Consider the following 13,924-nt stretch of genomic DNA (forward strand, 5'->3'; position numbering starts at 1 on the left):
CAACAGTTCCTACAGATTTTTTTCATGGCAAATTAGATACCTACTGCTAAACAGAGAGAAAAGATCATATTGTAATAGATCACTCCACTATAGACACCAGTTCTGATAGCTTGATACGCTCAACCATATATGAAAACAGATTTCTATTTAAGTAGTAATACTGAAGATGTTAAGATGGTTACTTCAAGCTCATATGATAAAAACACAAATGAAAATTAACAATGTCTTCTTACACTATACCAGGACTTGATGTAACAAAAATATATTTGGTTGATACACACACTCCAAAATAAATACTCTTAGGTAATCTGCAGCCTGAAACAAGCCTTCATTTATTGACTACTTACAGTACAGTGATTTCATATCTTAGCTGGTAATCAAATATGGTTATGTATTAGGTGAGAGAAGGCATCCTCTCTCTTCCAGATATCACCTCTCAGAAATCTGGGCTAATTCAATTTTAAGAACTAGAATTGTATCTCCTGGTAACTATGTGGCAGTCGTCACCCTGAGAACAGGAACAAGGCAAAGAAAGTATACAGGACTTTGATTCTCCTACACAGGTGCACAGAAAGTTAGTTTATTAACGACTACATTTTGAAGCCAGCCATTTTGATCCAATATTTAAATAACAAGCTGTTTAATATTAAGCAGAAGGTACTGTCACAATGTGACAGAAGTACAGCTTTATCCATAAACCCTTCACACAATTATACATTAAATGCTATTTTTATTTAAGCAAGGCACCCCTACTTGTTCTAAAATATGGGATATGCTATCCCACTGAAAAAGCAAATGAGGAGACACATTTTTTTCCTCTAGGGAGCTGGTTTAAATTCAAGTGAAGCCATTAATGTCCTTACCAGTCAGGACTGTTCTCTCACATGTCACTTCACAGTTTTGAGACTAACACACACCTTATGATTTACCCAAAATCAAAAAACGTTGGGGGTGGGTGTTCAGTGAACTTTTAAGTTGAGACTAGAATTCTCTCCTTTAGTATTACAGGCACCAATGTCAAATGCCTTTAGCACAAGGCGTAGAAAGGCAAAACATTTCTAAAGACCTAAAACTGCCAAATTGTTGTCATTTACACTCACTAACCTGTGGTACTTATTTTTTGTTTTGATTCTTTCTTTTAAATTTCTACCCCTACCTAAGTAATCTAATACACCTAAAATTATAACTACTCTGCCAAACCATAATGGTTTGAAGGTCTGAAACCTTTCCTTGCTTTGGTGAGTATTTGGTTAAAATAAATCAGCATTTCATTCCAGAGAAGTTTTACAATCAGAGCTCTTAATTCATAGGCAGAAAGACAAAACCTCAAACAGATCATCTGCAAAATGGGAGGAAGATTTTCAAGGACAGTGCTGAAAAAAAATATGTAGTCTTTACACTGGGTAACATAACTTCTATGAAAACAAAGTGTTTAATCGTATAAAATAAAAACCAGATTTTTAAATCAGATCCTGAAGATTAAACAAAAATTTAAATTTGTGGTTTATTTCATAATTCCAAACTGAAACTTTCCTTTTCCTTTCTAAATAGTCCACTATGTAATTTGTCTTATAAGCAATTAACCCAAAACCCCCAAATCCTTTCTCTAGCAGTTGCTGCTACAAAACTGGAACTTTATACTCCACGTCCAGGAAAGATGTGCAAATGAAATGCTTCCTGTTTCACCCTGAAAATAAAATGAAAAATGTTGGACATTTACTCACAATGAAAAAGTGTTGCCCAAACAAACAAACAAAAAGCGTTGCCATATCATACGCATTCCCAGACCATTTAAAATGATCAATTCTTTTCTTTCTGGTTTAGTGCAAGTCCATTTGGTGACAAATCCATTAAGTTAAGGACAATTATTAGGCATTAGTGTTTACAGCCTGGTATGAAGACAGTAGATCTTCACAATTAAGCACAAAATACATTTAACATGGATTTAACTAATATCTAACATCACAAGATTGTGGGACTTAATATTCAAAAGTAGCCTATGACAACTATAGTAAAGAAATGCTCCATGCATTTCCAAGAAATCATTCTAGTTAACAGTCTCAAATGTACCACTATATACAAAAAAATGATTATAATACATTAAAAGATTTTAGGGGGAAATAAAAGATACCACATAACATTTAGTCAAGGGAGGGGACATCAAAACATTTAGATTTGTCATAGCTTAACTATGAAATCATGTACTTCCTAGGACAACCATTTTCATAACACTTTTTTAGGAAAAGAGACAGTGTTACATTAAGTGAACATAACAATGTACACCCCGATTTCAGGAGAATCATTTTAAACATCTTAATATCTTAGAAACTGAGAAAATATGTTTAAATTTTATAGGAAGAAAAACTAACATAAGCACATTTTCAGTGTGATATAATTAATAGGTATTAAAGGTAAAAATTAATTTTAGGCACATAGATTCATGAATATTGCGAATGATGCCACAAGATTCTTTGTGACGCTCAATATCATGATTATTTTGATCTTCATAAAAAAAAAAATGGTTTCCACCATATTATAAATGAGTTAATGCCTAATTTATCAACTGAAAATAATTCCCACAATTGTACCTTTTAAATTTACCTTATTATCTGGAGTCCTTGGAAGTCTTATTTTCCCTTTGGACATGAATTCAGGAACAATTCAATATACCTATGGTCTGAGAATGACAAAAAAAGATTCATTTTAAGAAACTGAAGAGGAAGGGGTGCCTGGGTGGCTTAGTCAGTTAAGCGTCTGACTTTGGCTGAGGGGTCATGAACTCAGGGGTTCATGGGTTCCAGTCCCCTGTAAGGCTCCATGCTGACAGTATGGAGCCTGCTTGACTCACTCACTCTCTCTCTCTCTCTCTCTCTCTCTCTCTCTCTCTCTCTCTCTGCCCCTTCCCAACTCGTGCTTTCACTCTCAAAATAAACTTCAAAAAATAAAATCAAAATAAAAAAAAATAAAGCTTTTAAAAAGGAGAAACAATACTGCAGCCATTTTCTCATAGTTCAGACAGCAACTCAAACCCTTTGTCCATTACTTTTCCTAATTAAAAACAAAAACAAAATCTAAAAAACAAGCAAAAAAAACCCTACCTAACTCTGTATAGAAATATGCAGAATTAGCAAACAAATGCTTTTCATTACAATATAGTGTTTTGCCCTTTTTACATGTAATTTAGTAGTATTAACAGAGCAAGTTTACCCAAGTAAAAAGTCTAGGTAAACTCAAAATACAGAAAGGCATTTGTAAGCAAAGACAGACATCCAAAATGACAATGGAAACCATGAGCAGCACTTACGAACATGGGACCGATCCTTGAGCATAGCTGCAACAGCATCCTCATGGGTATCGAAGTGCACATCGGCTTCTCCAGTGGCCTTCCCATTGGAACTGTATTCCATGGTGATCCTAACAGGCTTCAGTGGAGCAAAAAACTAAACAACAAAAGAAGCCAAAAGGAACATAATGGTAGGAGGCCCAATTTCTAGAAGTCTTAAGGTTCTGCATTTTTTTCTTTCAGACTCTGATTCATACGCTCAATAAATTTGTTTTTAGGAAATCTCCTTAGGCAACAATGTAGTTACACATCTACCATCTCTTCTGGCTTTTCTGATCCTTTTGGAACTCAAGGTTACATTTCAAATATTTGTTCACTGGAAACGTAAACTATAAGTACACTACACAAAGAATACTCAAACTTTTTTATGCCAACAAGGACTATTTTTATTACTCCTCCCTAATTTATCCTTCCCTGTTTCTAAACAGCATCCATCAAATATACTTCATTTCTTAATAAGTCGTTTTTACCATATTTTCATCAGACATTACCTGTGAATCAGGTTTTTTACCACTACCACACTGAGTATGGTTATCATTTCAAACCAAAGCAACACGAATGTAATACTTTAATGAGATTGTGCAACTTCCGTCTGGTTAAAGATATGACTCCTATCGGGTTTTTTCAAAATAATGAAGACAATTTTGAGGCCCCACCACTAACTGAAGAGTCTAGGCTGGAATCTACCTTACATATATGTCCTCAAGTTCATGAAGTCAATATGGCTATTGCTTCCTTTTGTTTTCATATACTATCTATTATAAGAGTATTTTTAAAATTCCTTTTCTCCAAGAATTAGGGAATCCTGACGAAGAAGCCTACGTGGTTCTAAGCATAGGAACACTAGATTCTTGTTTAGTATATAACTGCCTTGTGACAAATTCCCTCTGAGTCTGTTTCCTAAACTCAAAAATGAATAAAATGAACCATTTTGGAGAAAACCCAAACTTTCCTATTTTGTTTTTTTGTCTGTGTTTATCTGTCTTTTGGTGTTTTGTTTTTTCAAACTTTCTTAATTAGAATACTAAACATATACCACATTATTTTGTATCTGTAAAATCCTCTTTATCATTATACATTTGACCTTAATAAAACCCACACTTCTCAGCCTCTACAACAATGGAGATGCCATCTTACTGTCCAAAGATAGTTCAGAAATATGGTATTTTCTTCTCTATCTTTCCCAAAGTAATATAAGTTCAATTTTAGAACTTTTGTTCAAACCTATTGAGATTGGGTATCTTACTGCCACACACGTTTATAATGTCTTGAGCATTAGCTTGGAAAGGCAATCCTCTCATGTGGACAAAATGTAGTGAAGATGGGGTTCCAAAATCAACAGCCTCTGGAAGCTTTTCAGACATCTCCTTAGGCAATTCTGGGAAGTGGAACAAAAAGCACTATCAGGAACATAAAGGCTTCAAGGGTTATTAACAGATTATAATTAGGCATAATCTTTATGTCCAGTTATTCAATTCTTCTTGAACCAGTAAAGAAGGGCTTTAATTTTATTAATTATTTTTTATTTTTTGAGAGAGAGAGAGACAGAGAGAGAGCACACACAAGCAGGGAGGGGCAGAGAGAGAGAGGGACAGAGGATCTGAAACAGGCTCTGTGCTGAGAGCAGAGAGGCTACAACTCTGGAACCACGAGATCATGACCTGAGCTGAAGTTGGACGCTTAACCGACTGAGTCACCCAGGAGCCCCAGGAAGGGCTTTAATTTTAAAAGCAAAAATAATCTGAAATGTGTGACACCTAACAAATATCACCTGAACCCCCATGAAGATTTAGTGCAAAGATTTAGTGCCTCAAACTAATACCAGATTACAAACTACAGATTTTTCTATAAGAACAAAGAGAAGAAAAATGATTATGAGTGAAGAAATAGAGGCAACAGAAATTTGGGGGGTTATAGCCACTTAAAAAAGAATAAATATGGTAATGGGATAATCCCATAGCACCAGTTTAAAAAGGATTTATCAAACTTCAGTGTTGCTTAGTGGTCAGGAATCAGAGGAATAATTAAATACAGAGGCAAACAAAACTCTTTAATTCAGTCAACATTTCTGCTCTCTACCCACATCTTTTCTCATCTTTATTTAAATTTATTTATTTTGAGAGAGCACAAGCAGGGGAGGGGCGGGGGGAGACTCTGTCTCAAGCTGGCTCCACGCTACCAGCGCAGAGCCCAACACAGGGCTCGAACTGACAAACCATGAGATCATGACCTGAACCAAAACCAAGAGTCAGACACTTAACTGACTGAGTCATCCAGGCACCCCTCACCTGTAAATGTTGACATTTTACTTCCTTTTATATTTGTGCCACCCAGCTTTTTATACAGAATCTACAAAAATGATTAAATAAAAAAACTTTATGAAATAATTAAGCCCTGTTGCACATATTCAAAGTACATACTACACTCAAAGACCGATAAATCTTCAACTCAATTCCTTGGTCCTATAATCTAATCATTTCATACAACATATTCATAAAAAATATTTTAGTATCACAAGACAGATTCATTAAGTCTCAACAGGATGCAGGTCCTTACCTATTTCCTTCTCACTTTCGAAAGCTGTCATGGGTCGAATATCCTCATTTACTTCATGTTCTTCAAAGACCATTTCTGGCTCAGTTATATACTTAGCAGTAGGAGATGTCATTTTCTTTCCCTTATGAGAACCAACATGTGTTCGGACTTCATTTCTTCTGCTTGGAAATATCTCTATATATCTATGTCAAAGCAAAAGTAAACAGGCACAAGCAATGCAAAGTAACTTTAGACTGAACTCGTTTAAAATAAAACATACATATATAATATTTCCAACACAAAGGTGTTATGAAACACAAGTGATGGAGGAAAAGTAAGATAAGATATAGATATTAGCCCATGAAAAGTACTCTCAACAGAACAGGTCACTGATTCAATCTTTCTCACATCCCTGCCCAAGATAACAGCTTTCTTCATATACATTTTAACAGTATTTTCTTTCTTTTTTAAAAAATTTTTTTAAGTTTATCTAGTTTTTATATTTTTAATGTTTATTTTTGAGAGAGACAGAGCATGAGTGGGGGAGGTATAGAGAGAGGAACACACAGCATCTGCAGTAGGCTCCAGGCTCTGAGGTGTCAGCACAGAGCCTGATGCAGGGCTTGAACTCACGAATCCTGAGATCATAACCTAAGCTGAAGTCAGACGCTTAACCAACTGGGCCACCCAGGCACCCTTTAACAGTATTTTCTATTCTGTCTTGCTTCATGAGGACAACTATGCAAAGACTAATTGTGTGTATGAAAATAATCTGGTAAAAAAGGTTTTGTTTTTTATAGTTGGTTATCAATCTCTTGAAGCCTCACAAGTCAATTCTGTGAAAATTAATGATATCTGTATAAGATATTAAAAATCAGGGGCGCCTGGGTAACTCAGCTGGTTAAGTGTCCAACTCTTGATTTTTGGCTCAGGTCATGATCTCATGGTCATGTGATCGAGCCCTGTGTTGGGCTCTGTGCTGACCATGGAGCCTGCCTAAGATTCACTCTCGGCCCTTCTTCCAATCGCACTCTCTCTCTCAAAATAAATATATTTTTTAAAAAATTCACAGTATATGAGGAGTTAACTTCCCCCATAACGACACCAAGATGTCAATGAGGATTCATGAACTAAATGTCAATTCTGACTTGCTATCTACTTGGCAGTGGGATTATCTATTAAATCCAAGCTTCTGGAACCAGCTTGTTTTTTTGTGTTTTTTTTTCCCTCAAGACTGCTTTTCCAAATTAAGTTATCAAGATTGAACTGCAAAAATCATTTGTATTTACAGATCCATAACTATTAGATAGGCACCACTTCTTAATTTATTGAAGAGATTTATACACTGCCATAACATTACCACATAAAAACATTGATGTATTTGTCCTAAGACATACAAGAAAACATGAAGACTACTGAAAGAAAATGGGGGGAGAGGGTATTTTTGCATACATATTTTTATCTAAAAATTTAATAAAGACCTCTGAATCAATTCTATACAAAGATCCTGAAATACACAACTTTAAAATGGCTTTTCTTTTTTTTTTTAAACTTCAAAGCAGCCAAATAAAACAGCCAGAAAGCAGTAAAACAATCTAAAATTTGACACTTTTGAGTACTCCTCCAAATTTGACACAAATGAACCCATCCATCATATGCATTCTAATGTGATGTAATATGCAGTATACAGAAACACCTATATTGTGTCCATATCAAAATGTTAACCTGAATCAAGAATCAAGACTTTAACTTCCAGTTTTCAGGAAATAAGAGAGGATACAAAGAAACTAGTGACACAATGAAGAAGCAATAAGATCAATATAAAACATGAGACACTGTACAGGACGACTGATTCAGTTTATTCAAGTTAGTTCAAGTTAGTTGCATTTAAAAGGGGGAAGAGAAAAAAAAAATAAATAAAGGAGAAGGGTACTCGCCCTAGTTTAAGAGAACTGGAGACATAACAATCAAAATGCACCTTGTGAACCATGTCTAGATTCCGGCACCAAAAAAAAAAAAAAACAAACACCAACTCAGACATTTTTGGTACAATTAGGAAAGTGATTATGGACTGGCATTAGATAATAAATTACTGCTAATTTTATTAGATGTGATAATACTTGGATCACATGAGGTAAGAAAATGCTTTTTAAAGATGCCTACTGAAAAAAACAGATATAAGAAATGTTAATAATTTGTTAATCCTAAGTGTCAGGCATTTGTATGTCATCATGCTATCCTCTCTGCTGTGTTTAGATAATTTTACAGTTCTATCACAGCGCATTCATAAAATGACCCAATGTATGATACTTCCACATTATTAGAATCTGCTTCACTTACCGGTTACCAATTTCTTCCCTGTGTTTCAAGAGGGCTTGGTTGGCCATTTCTGGTTCTTCAAACTGCACATAGGCTTCTCCTGTTTTTCTTCTCCCTCTGTAGTCCATGACAAAGGTGATGTCTACTATATTCAGTCCTAGGACACCAAAAAATTATTACAAATTAATGCTAACAGGAGTCTTTTCTATCCTTAGAATATAATACATTCATTCACATACTATTAATTTTTTTGAATTTTATTATTAAAATTTTAGGTATATTTTGCTAGTCTCTAAGCTGAATACATGAAAATTATTATCCAGCTACACCTACACATCTGTATTTCCAGAATGTTTAGAATCCATGCAGTCCATCTAAAACACACAATCTCTCCTCTCTTTTTTTGCCATTAATTGTGTTGTAGGAGAAATAAGAATTTAGACTAACATGACTAATATTGGTACATTTTTTAGAGCTAAAATTAGATGATAATGCTTTTAAACCATATAAATTGTTACTGTCTTAGACAAATACAGCCACTCTTGTGAGAGATTACCTTTCTCAATAGTAAAATAAACCTACATGAAATAATTTTGAAATGTGGCGTCCACCAAAGATCAGCATGATAGGTCAAAACATTTCTATAATCTATAAACATTGGTAATCTGAGTGAAGAGTTCTCCCCTAAAGAACCAAATATAACTGAATGCAGTTACCTAGGAGAAAAGGTTCATCTAAGATATAAAAGGAAACAACAGCAGGAAAAAACAAGGCATGAACATAATGTAACTGATATACTGATATAAACATGATATAATTCATAAACATGATATAACTGAAAAGCACCTGCAAAGAAGTCTACAATGTCTTTTTCATTGCAACTATAAGGAAGTCCTCTCAAACGAACCACACCATCATTTACCGCAGGTGAAGATTTGACCTGCAGGCTCTTCATTAAGGCGTCCACATCTTCATTGTTTATCTCATAAACTGCAATGTAAAAGCACAAAAAGTACGCAAATTTACATAACAGAAGAAGACATTAAAAAAAAAAAATCACACTTGTTGGGTTATCCAAGAATTTTAAAATAACAAATGATATTTATTGACTATTTACTGTGTGCCAGCTGTGACTTAAACATCCCATCTTGTGAGGTAAACTTGGTCAACATCCTCATTTTATAAGTAAGAAACTGAGATTATCTCTGTGCTTCATTTTCACAGCCTACAAAAGGGTATATTCCTAACATCTAACTACTTCATTATTGCTAAGGATCAAATGAACTGCCTTAGACAGTATAGGCTAACGTACTGATCGCAAAAAGCCAGAACGTGACCTCACGTACCTTCCACATACCGCTGTCCCATGTACATGCGATGCTTTTCTAAGGCTTTTTGCACATCCTGCTCTGACTCCATTTCAATTAAGGCATCACCCCTTCGTTTCCCATCTCTATTTAAGAGGAAGTGTATTCCATTCTCACCATTGCGAATTCTGCAGTCTGAAAGTATGTGAGTAAAATCAAAACCAGAAATCAAACTTTTACTTCAATTATAAAAGTCACTAGAATGCAATCTTCCAATTCCAACAACAAAACAAAGCATGAACCAAAATGCCTATCATATTCCTTACAGAAACCCCCATCACTGAAGGCGTCCGAATGCTAATAAGGTGGATGTCTGGAAGATGTTCCACTTGAAAAGGACAGCAAACCTTAACATATAAGCTTATAATCTCCTGATCATTACAACAGCAAACAAGCTCAACAAAGAACAAATTATGCCCTTCCCAATGCTTCTACAATCAGTTTCAAATCACTTAAAAAATTAAAATATGATTAGATTTATATAGAAGTGTTTTCTTTTATTACAATCGTAACTATAAGAACTCTAAAATGCTATAAGAATAATGTCGTTACCATAATTGATTGTGCCCCCTTTTCATTACCAAGGAAAAGATCCCCATACTGCATACTTATAATGGTAACTAGTTGAAGATGTAACTGGCTTCATAAAATACTTGACCCACTCAATGTTATGCACATGAAAGTACACAATATATTATTATATGATTTTATAACATTTAAGGTGGCATCTTCTAAAGGTCTTTTAAGAGGAATATTAAAAATCACAGTCAGATACAGAACTTAAAAACTAACTGTAGATACGTAAACATTCCAAAAATGTTATTAAGGAAATTATATCACTTGACACTAAGTGATCCTGTATTCTAAATGTATGTGTTACATATAAAGAGCTACCGTTAACAGGTTTTGCTTTTTGAACTTCAGAGAAAACTGGTTTCTACCATGTAGTTTGAACACCACATTTTTTAGTTGCATTTAAAGTCTTTAAACCTGGCATATGCCACAAATGGTACACATGGTGTTACTTGGTATGATATGAAACCAGTCAGAACTAGACAATTCCCAAATATCAAATAAGACGTCTATAGCATAGCTTAACTTGGGTTTTGTGAGACTACCTGTCTGAGTAAAAACTCAGACAAAATTACATATTTCAAACATACATAAAATATACCTGAGAAAAAGTTAACCACATCTTCTATAGTGCACGACCACGGCAATCCTTGAGCTCGAATGAGATAAACATCATCCACTTCTTCTCCTAACTTGGATGAAGCCAATTCATACTCAGGGAGAGGTGGAAGGTCTTCCAGGTAGGTTGTTTTGGACTCCTTCCAAGAAAAATGGAAAAATGTAAAAATACTTCTCTGACAACCTACTTAGAAATTGTTTATTCCTGCAAACTAACACTCCGAATGTTATTCTTAGGAGACAGTTACTATTTCAGAGGCAAGAAATAAACTTCCCCAATCTAACCCATCTCATTTTGGCTTAAATTGTATACTCTAAAGCAACATGCAGGTATATCCCAGTGATTTGGCAGGACATAAATTTTATTCTGGGCTTGTTTTTAAATTCATCAGCCCCAATAACAATAGTATTTTAGTTAAGGGAGGACAAGAAGAGTCCCTTCAATCTGACAAATACAAGTGCCTCCTATTCACCATGTGCCATGTTAGGCCCTCATCTCAAAAAGCTTACCATCTAAACTAAGACAAGCATTACAAGACAATATGCTTTAAGTGCTGTAATTAAGATATAAGATTATTAGAGGAATTCAAAACAGAGCATTAACAGAAGAATCAAGACATAATATACGATGGGCCTTGAAAGGACAGAATTTTGACAGCCATATATAAAAGATAGGGCATTCCAGTTTGAGAGGTGAGGGGAAGAAGCAGCATGAACAACAGTCCATTTGCAAACCTGCAATAATCCCATTTGGCTAAACTGCAAGGGACAATTAGGAGCCAAAGAAGATGAGCTGGCAAAAGGAACTTGGTACCATATAGCAGAGGCACCTGAGTGTCAAGCTCAATGTGTTCCCTTAACCTGGTAGGCAAAGGGGAGTTAATAAAAGATAGGACTGGGTAAAACAAGACAGCAGGAGGCGTGTAAAGATTAATCTGTCAAATGGCAAATCCGACCAACTGAATAAGGGAAAGATCATGAAAGGTGACAGTAGTAGTATAAGGTGACAGAAACCTGAGACATACCCAAAGAACTCTATTTTACAATACTAAGCAAACGCTGGAATTTAATAAGATTCCAATAAGCACTACAACCATAACCAGGAACGACAACTGAAATTTTAAGACTTGCACTCTACTGGCCTAAGGAAAGAGATTCCTTTGGACCATCCCACATTTACATTAAGGCTTACGTCTAACTGCAAGAAGTAATGATAAATGTAAACCTCTAGCAGAAGTCTCTTATATACTTAATAAAAACGCAACAAGCACAATTATCAATGTGGAAAGACAACTCAGGTTTTAAGACAAGTGACTTGCACTCTCTCGGGCTAAGGAGATACTTCACTCCTCTGTATGTTCTCCTCATTTTCATGAAGACTTACATAGAATTTTAAGAAGTCAATGATAAATGTAAGCACAGTGTGTAACAACACTAGTAAAGGCTCAACAGATACTATAGTCAATTTCACAGAAAAGTAATCAAGAGAGTAGCCAGCTGGCAAAGGCTTATTAGAGATAGTTTGTGTTTTTTAATAAAGGCAACATTCCCCATTTTCCCAGAATTCCACAAGCATCACAAGCTTTTACGAAAAGGGCAGCACAAAGTACTGGGCCAGGATTCAAATCCATTAGCTCAGCCACTGGCAGACAGAAGCCATGCTGATTAGCCTCCCAGTTTCCCTTAAGTTCAAGGAGAAGCACAAACTGAATTAGATAAATATGATCCAAGGTATCAGGAGTGGGTAGTCAAAACGTGTACTGATACTTCCCAGACGCCACGTTAGCAAGCAGAAAAGAAAGCTTCCTACAAGGCACAAAATATTTGCAATCCGAGTTCTTAAAGGACACACACTGACTTTAAAAAAGAAAACACTGTAGCCTCCCTCCTGGGTCCCCAAGTCGTGGCTTTACCCCTAAGCGTCCCCTCTTCCAGGTCCCCTCCCCCAATATTTCAGTCTCCACACCGTCCTCCCGTCGGCGGCGACCCATGGTCCCAAAGGACCTTCGGCTAGAGGAGGTGAAGTGCAGAGGTGACCTTCAGTAAACTGGGGCAGCCCGCCTTTCCCCAGGGACACGAGGGAGAGGGGAGCGCTGGCGACGAGGCTCCTTCCCCACGAACCCAGCCCACGTAACTCTGTGCGTGAACCTCCCCATCAGCAGGCTGCGAGGCGCACCAGGGCCGCCTAGGCCTAGTGCTCTGACTGCACGGAAACTCCCAACCCTCCGCGGGTCCAGCCTCCCAACTTCACCACCAGCGGGCGGAGAGCTACAGGGATGCGGGGTGGGGGCATCAACAGCCTCACAAAACCTACCATGGGCCGGCGGGAAACAAGGCCTCAACATTCACCCCTAGCCACACTTACACTGCCCAACCGACCAGAGACTCGAGAGAACAAAACAAGGAGAAAACCCGAGGCCTGGGAGAGCGTCCCTTGTTCTGGGGCCCAATAGGAGGACTGGGCGGGCGGGGGTAAGGGGGGGAGGGTGCGCGGCGCGTGCCGCGGATCCCCGGGCGTGCACGAGAGGCGCACGCGGAGGGGCGCGGGAGCGCGTGCGCGCGGCCGGGAAAGGGTACCGCGCGCGGCCCCTCGCTGCGCCCACCTACCTGGCTGTAGCTCCGCGCCGGGCCCGCGGCCGCCGCCAGCGACTGCGGCAGCAGAGGGGCACGCAAGGCCGGGTAAGAGGCCGCGGCCGCGGCGGCGGCGGAGGCGGCCGCGGGGGGTGGCCCCGCCAGCCTCCCGGCGGGCGCAGGCCCGGTCTGGAGGCCCCGCGTGTGAGAGGCGGCGGCCGCGGCCGCCCCGAGCAGCAGCAGCAGGCGGCGACGGCCCGATACGCCCGAGGGGAAGGAGCCGGCGGCCGAGTAGAAGGGCAGGCAGGCGGCGCCGGTGCGCCGACAGCTGCTGCAGTTGCAGCCGCAGCCCCGGAGCAGCGCCCCGAGCACCCAGCGCGTCCCGGCCATGGACTCCGGAGGCGGCGCGGGGCCTGGAGGCGGCTGCGGCTGCAGCGCGAGCGGAGGGGGAGTGGAATCCAGGGCCGGGGAGGGGGTGCCAGGCACATGCGCCGCCGGCACCCGGGGCAGCAACGAGTCGGGAGGAGGCGGAGGAGAGCGCGCTGCTCCGCCCGGTCTCCGCCCTCGGGGCGGGGCTGCCGGAGGGCCGGGAGGGGCC

The 13,924-nt window shown here is 38.7% G+C and overlaps 1 protein-coding gene across 3 annotated transcripts; it reads right to left on the bottom strand.

Annotated features, from left to right (window-relative positions):
• Positions 1-304: 304 nt before the first annotated feature.
• On the bottom strand, positions 305-13,796 carry GRSF1 (G-rich RNA sequence binding factor 1). Of its 3 annotated transcripts, none has more exons than XM_047090730.1 (10): positions 13,363-13,793; positions 10,739-10,895; positions 9,544-9,699; positions 9,044-9,187; positions 8,219-8,354; positions 5,900-6,081; positions 4,600-4,721; positions 3,305-3,440; positions 2,602-2,677; positions 305-1,687 (listed from the first exon to the last, which is right to left on the bottom strand). In XM_047090730.1, exons 1-9 carry the CDS (start codon positions 13,714-13,716, stop codon positions 2,628-2,630), a joined length of 1,437 nt encoding a protein of 478 aa, XP_046946686.1. In that variant the 5' UTR covers positions 13,717-13,793; the 3' UTR covers positions 305-1,687; positions 2,602-2,627. The 3 variants fall into 3 exon arrangements, with proteins under 3 accessions (XP_046946686.1, XP_046946688.1, XP_046946687.1); XM_047090732.1 differs by lacking the exon at positions 13,363-13,793 and adding an exon at positions 13,070-13,087; XM_047090731.1 differs by lacking the exons at positions 305-1,687; positions 2,602-2,677 and having other exon boundaries at positions 3,344-3,440; positions 4,568-4,721; positions 13,363-13,796.
• Positions 13,797-13,924: the final 128 nt, after the last annotated feature.

Source organism: Lynx rufus, unplaced genomic scaffold (assembly GCF_022079265.1).
Source record: "Lynx rufus isolate CCGP_SWC_20201006 ecotype Redwood Valley unplaced genomic scaffold, mLynRuf1.p SCAF_3, whole genome shotgun sequence".
NCBI lineage: Eukaryota > Metazoa > Chordata > Mammalia > Carnivora > Felidae > Lynx > Lynx rufus.

What these genes read in the sequence shown, in the direction of transcription:
- GRSF1 (XM_047090730.1), bottom strand. Translation starts at nt 13,716, where the DNA reads ATGGCCGGGACGCGCTGGGTGCTCGGGGCGCTGCTCCGGGGCTGCGGC. An exon ending in GGGACAGCGGTATGTGGAAG is followed by an intron (nt 9,188 to 9,543) that starts GTACGTGAGGTC and finishes TTTACATTGCAG; the next exon opens with TTTATGAGATAAACAATGAA. An exon ending in AGGGAAGAAATTGGTAACCG is followed by an intron (nt 6,082 to 8,218) that starts GTAAGTGAAGCA and finishes GCTTTGACATAG; the next exon opens with ATATATAGAGATATTTCCAA.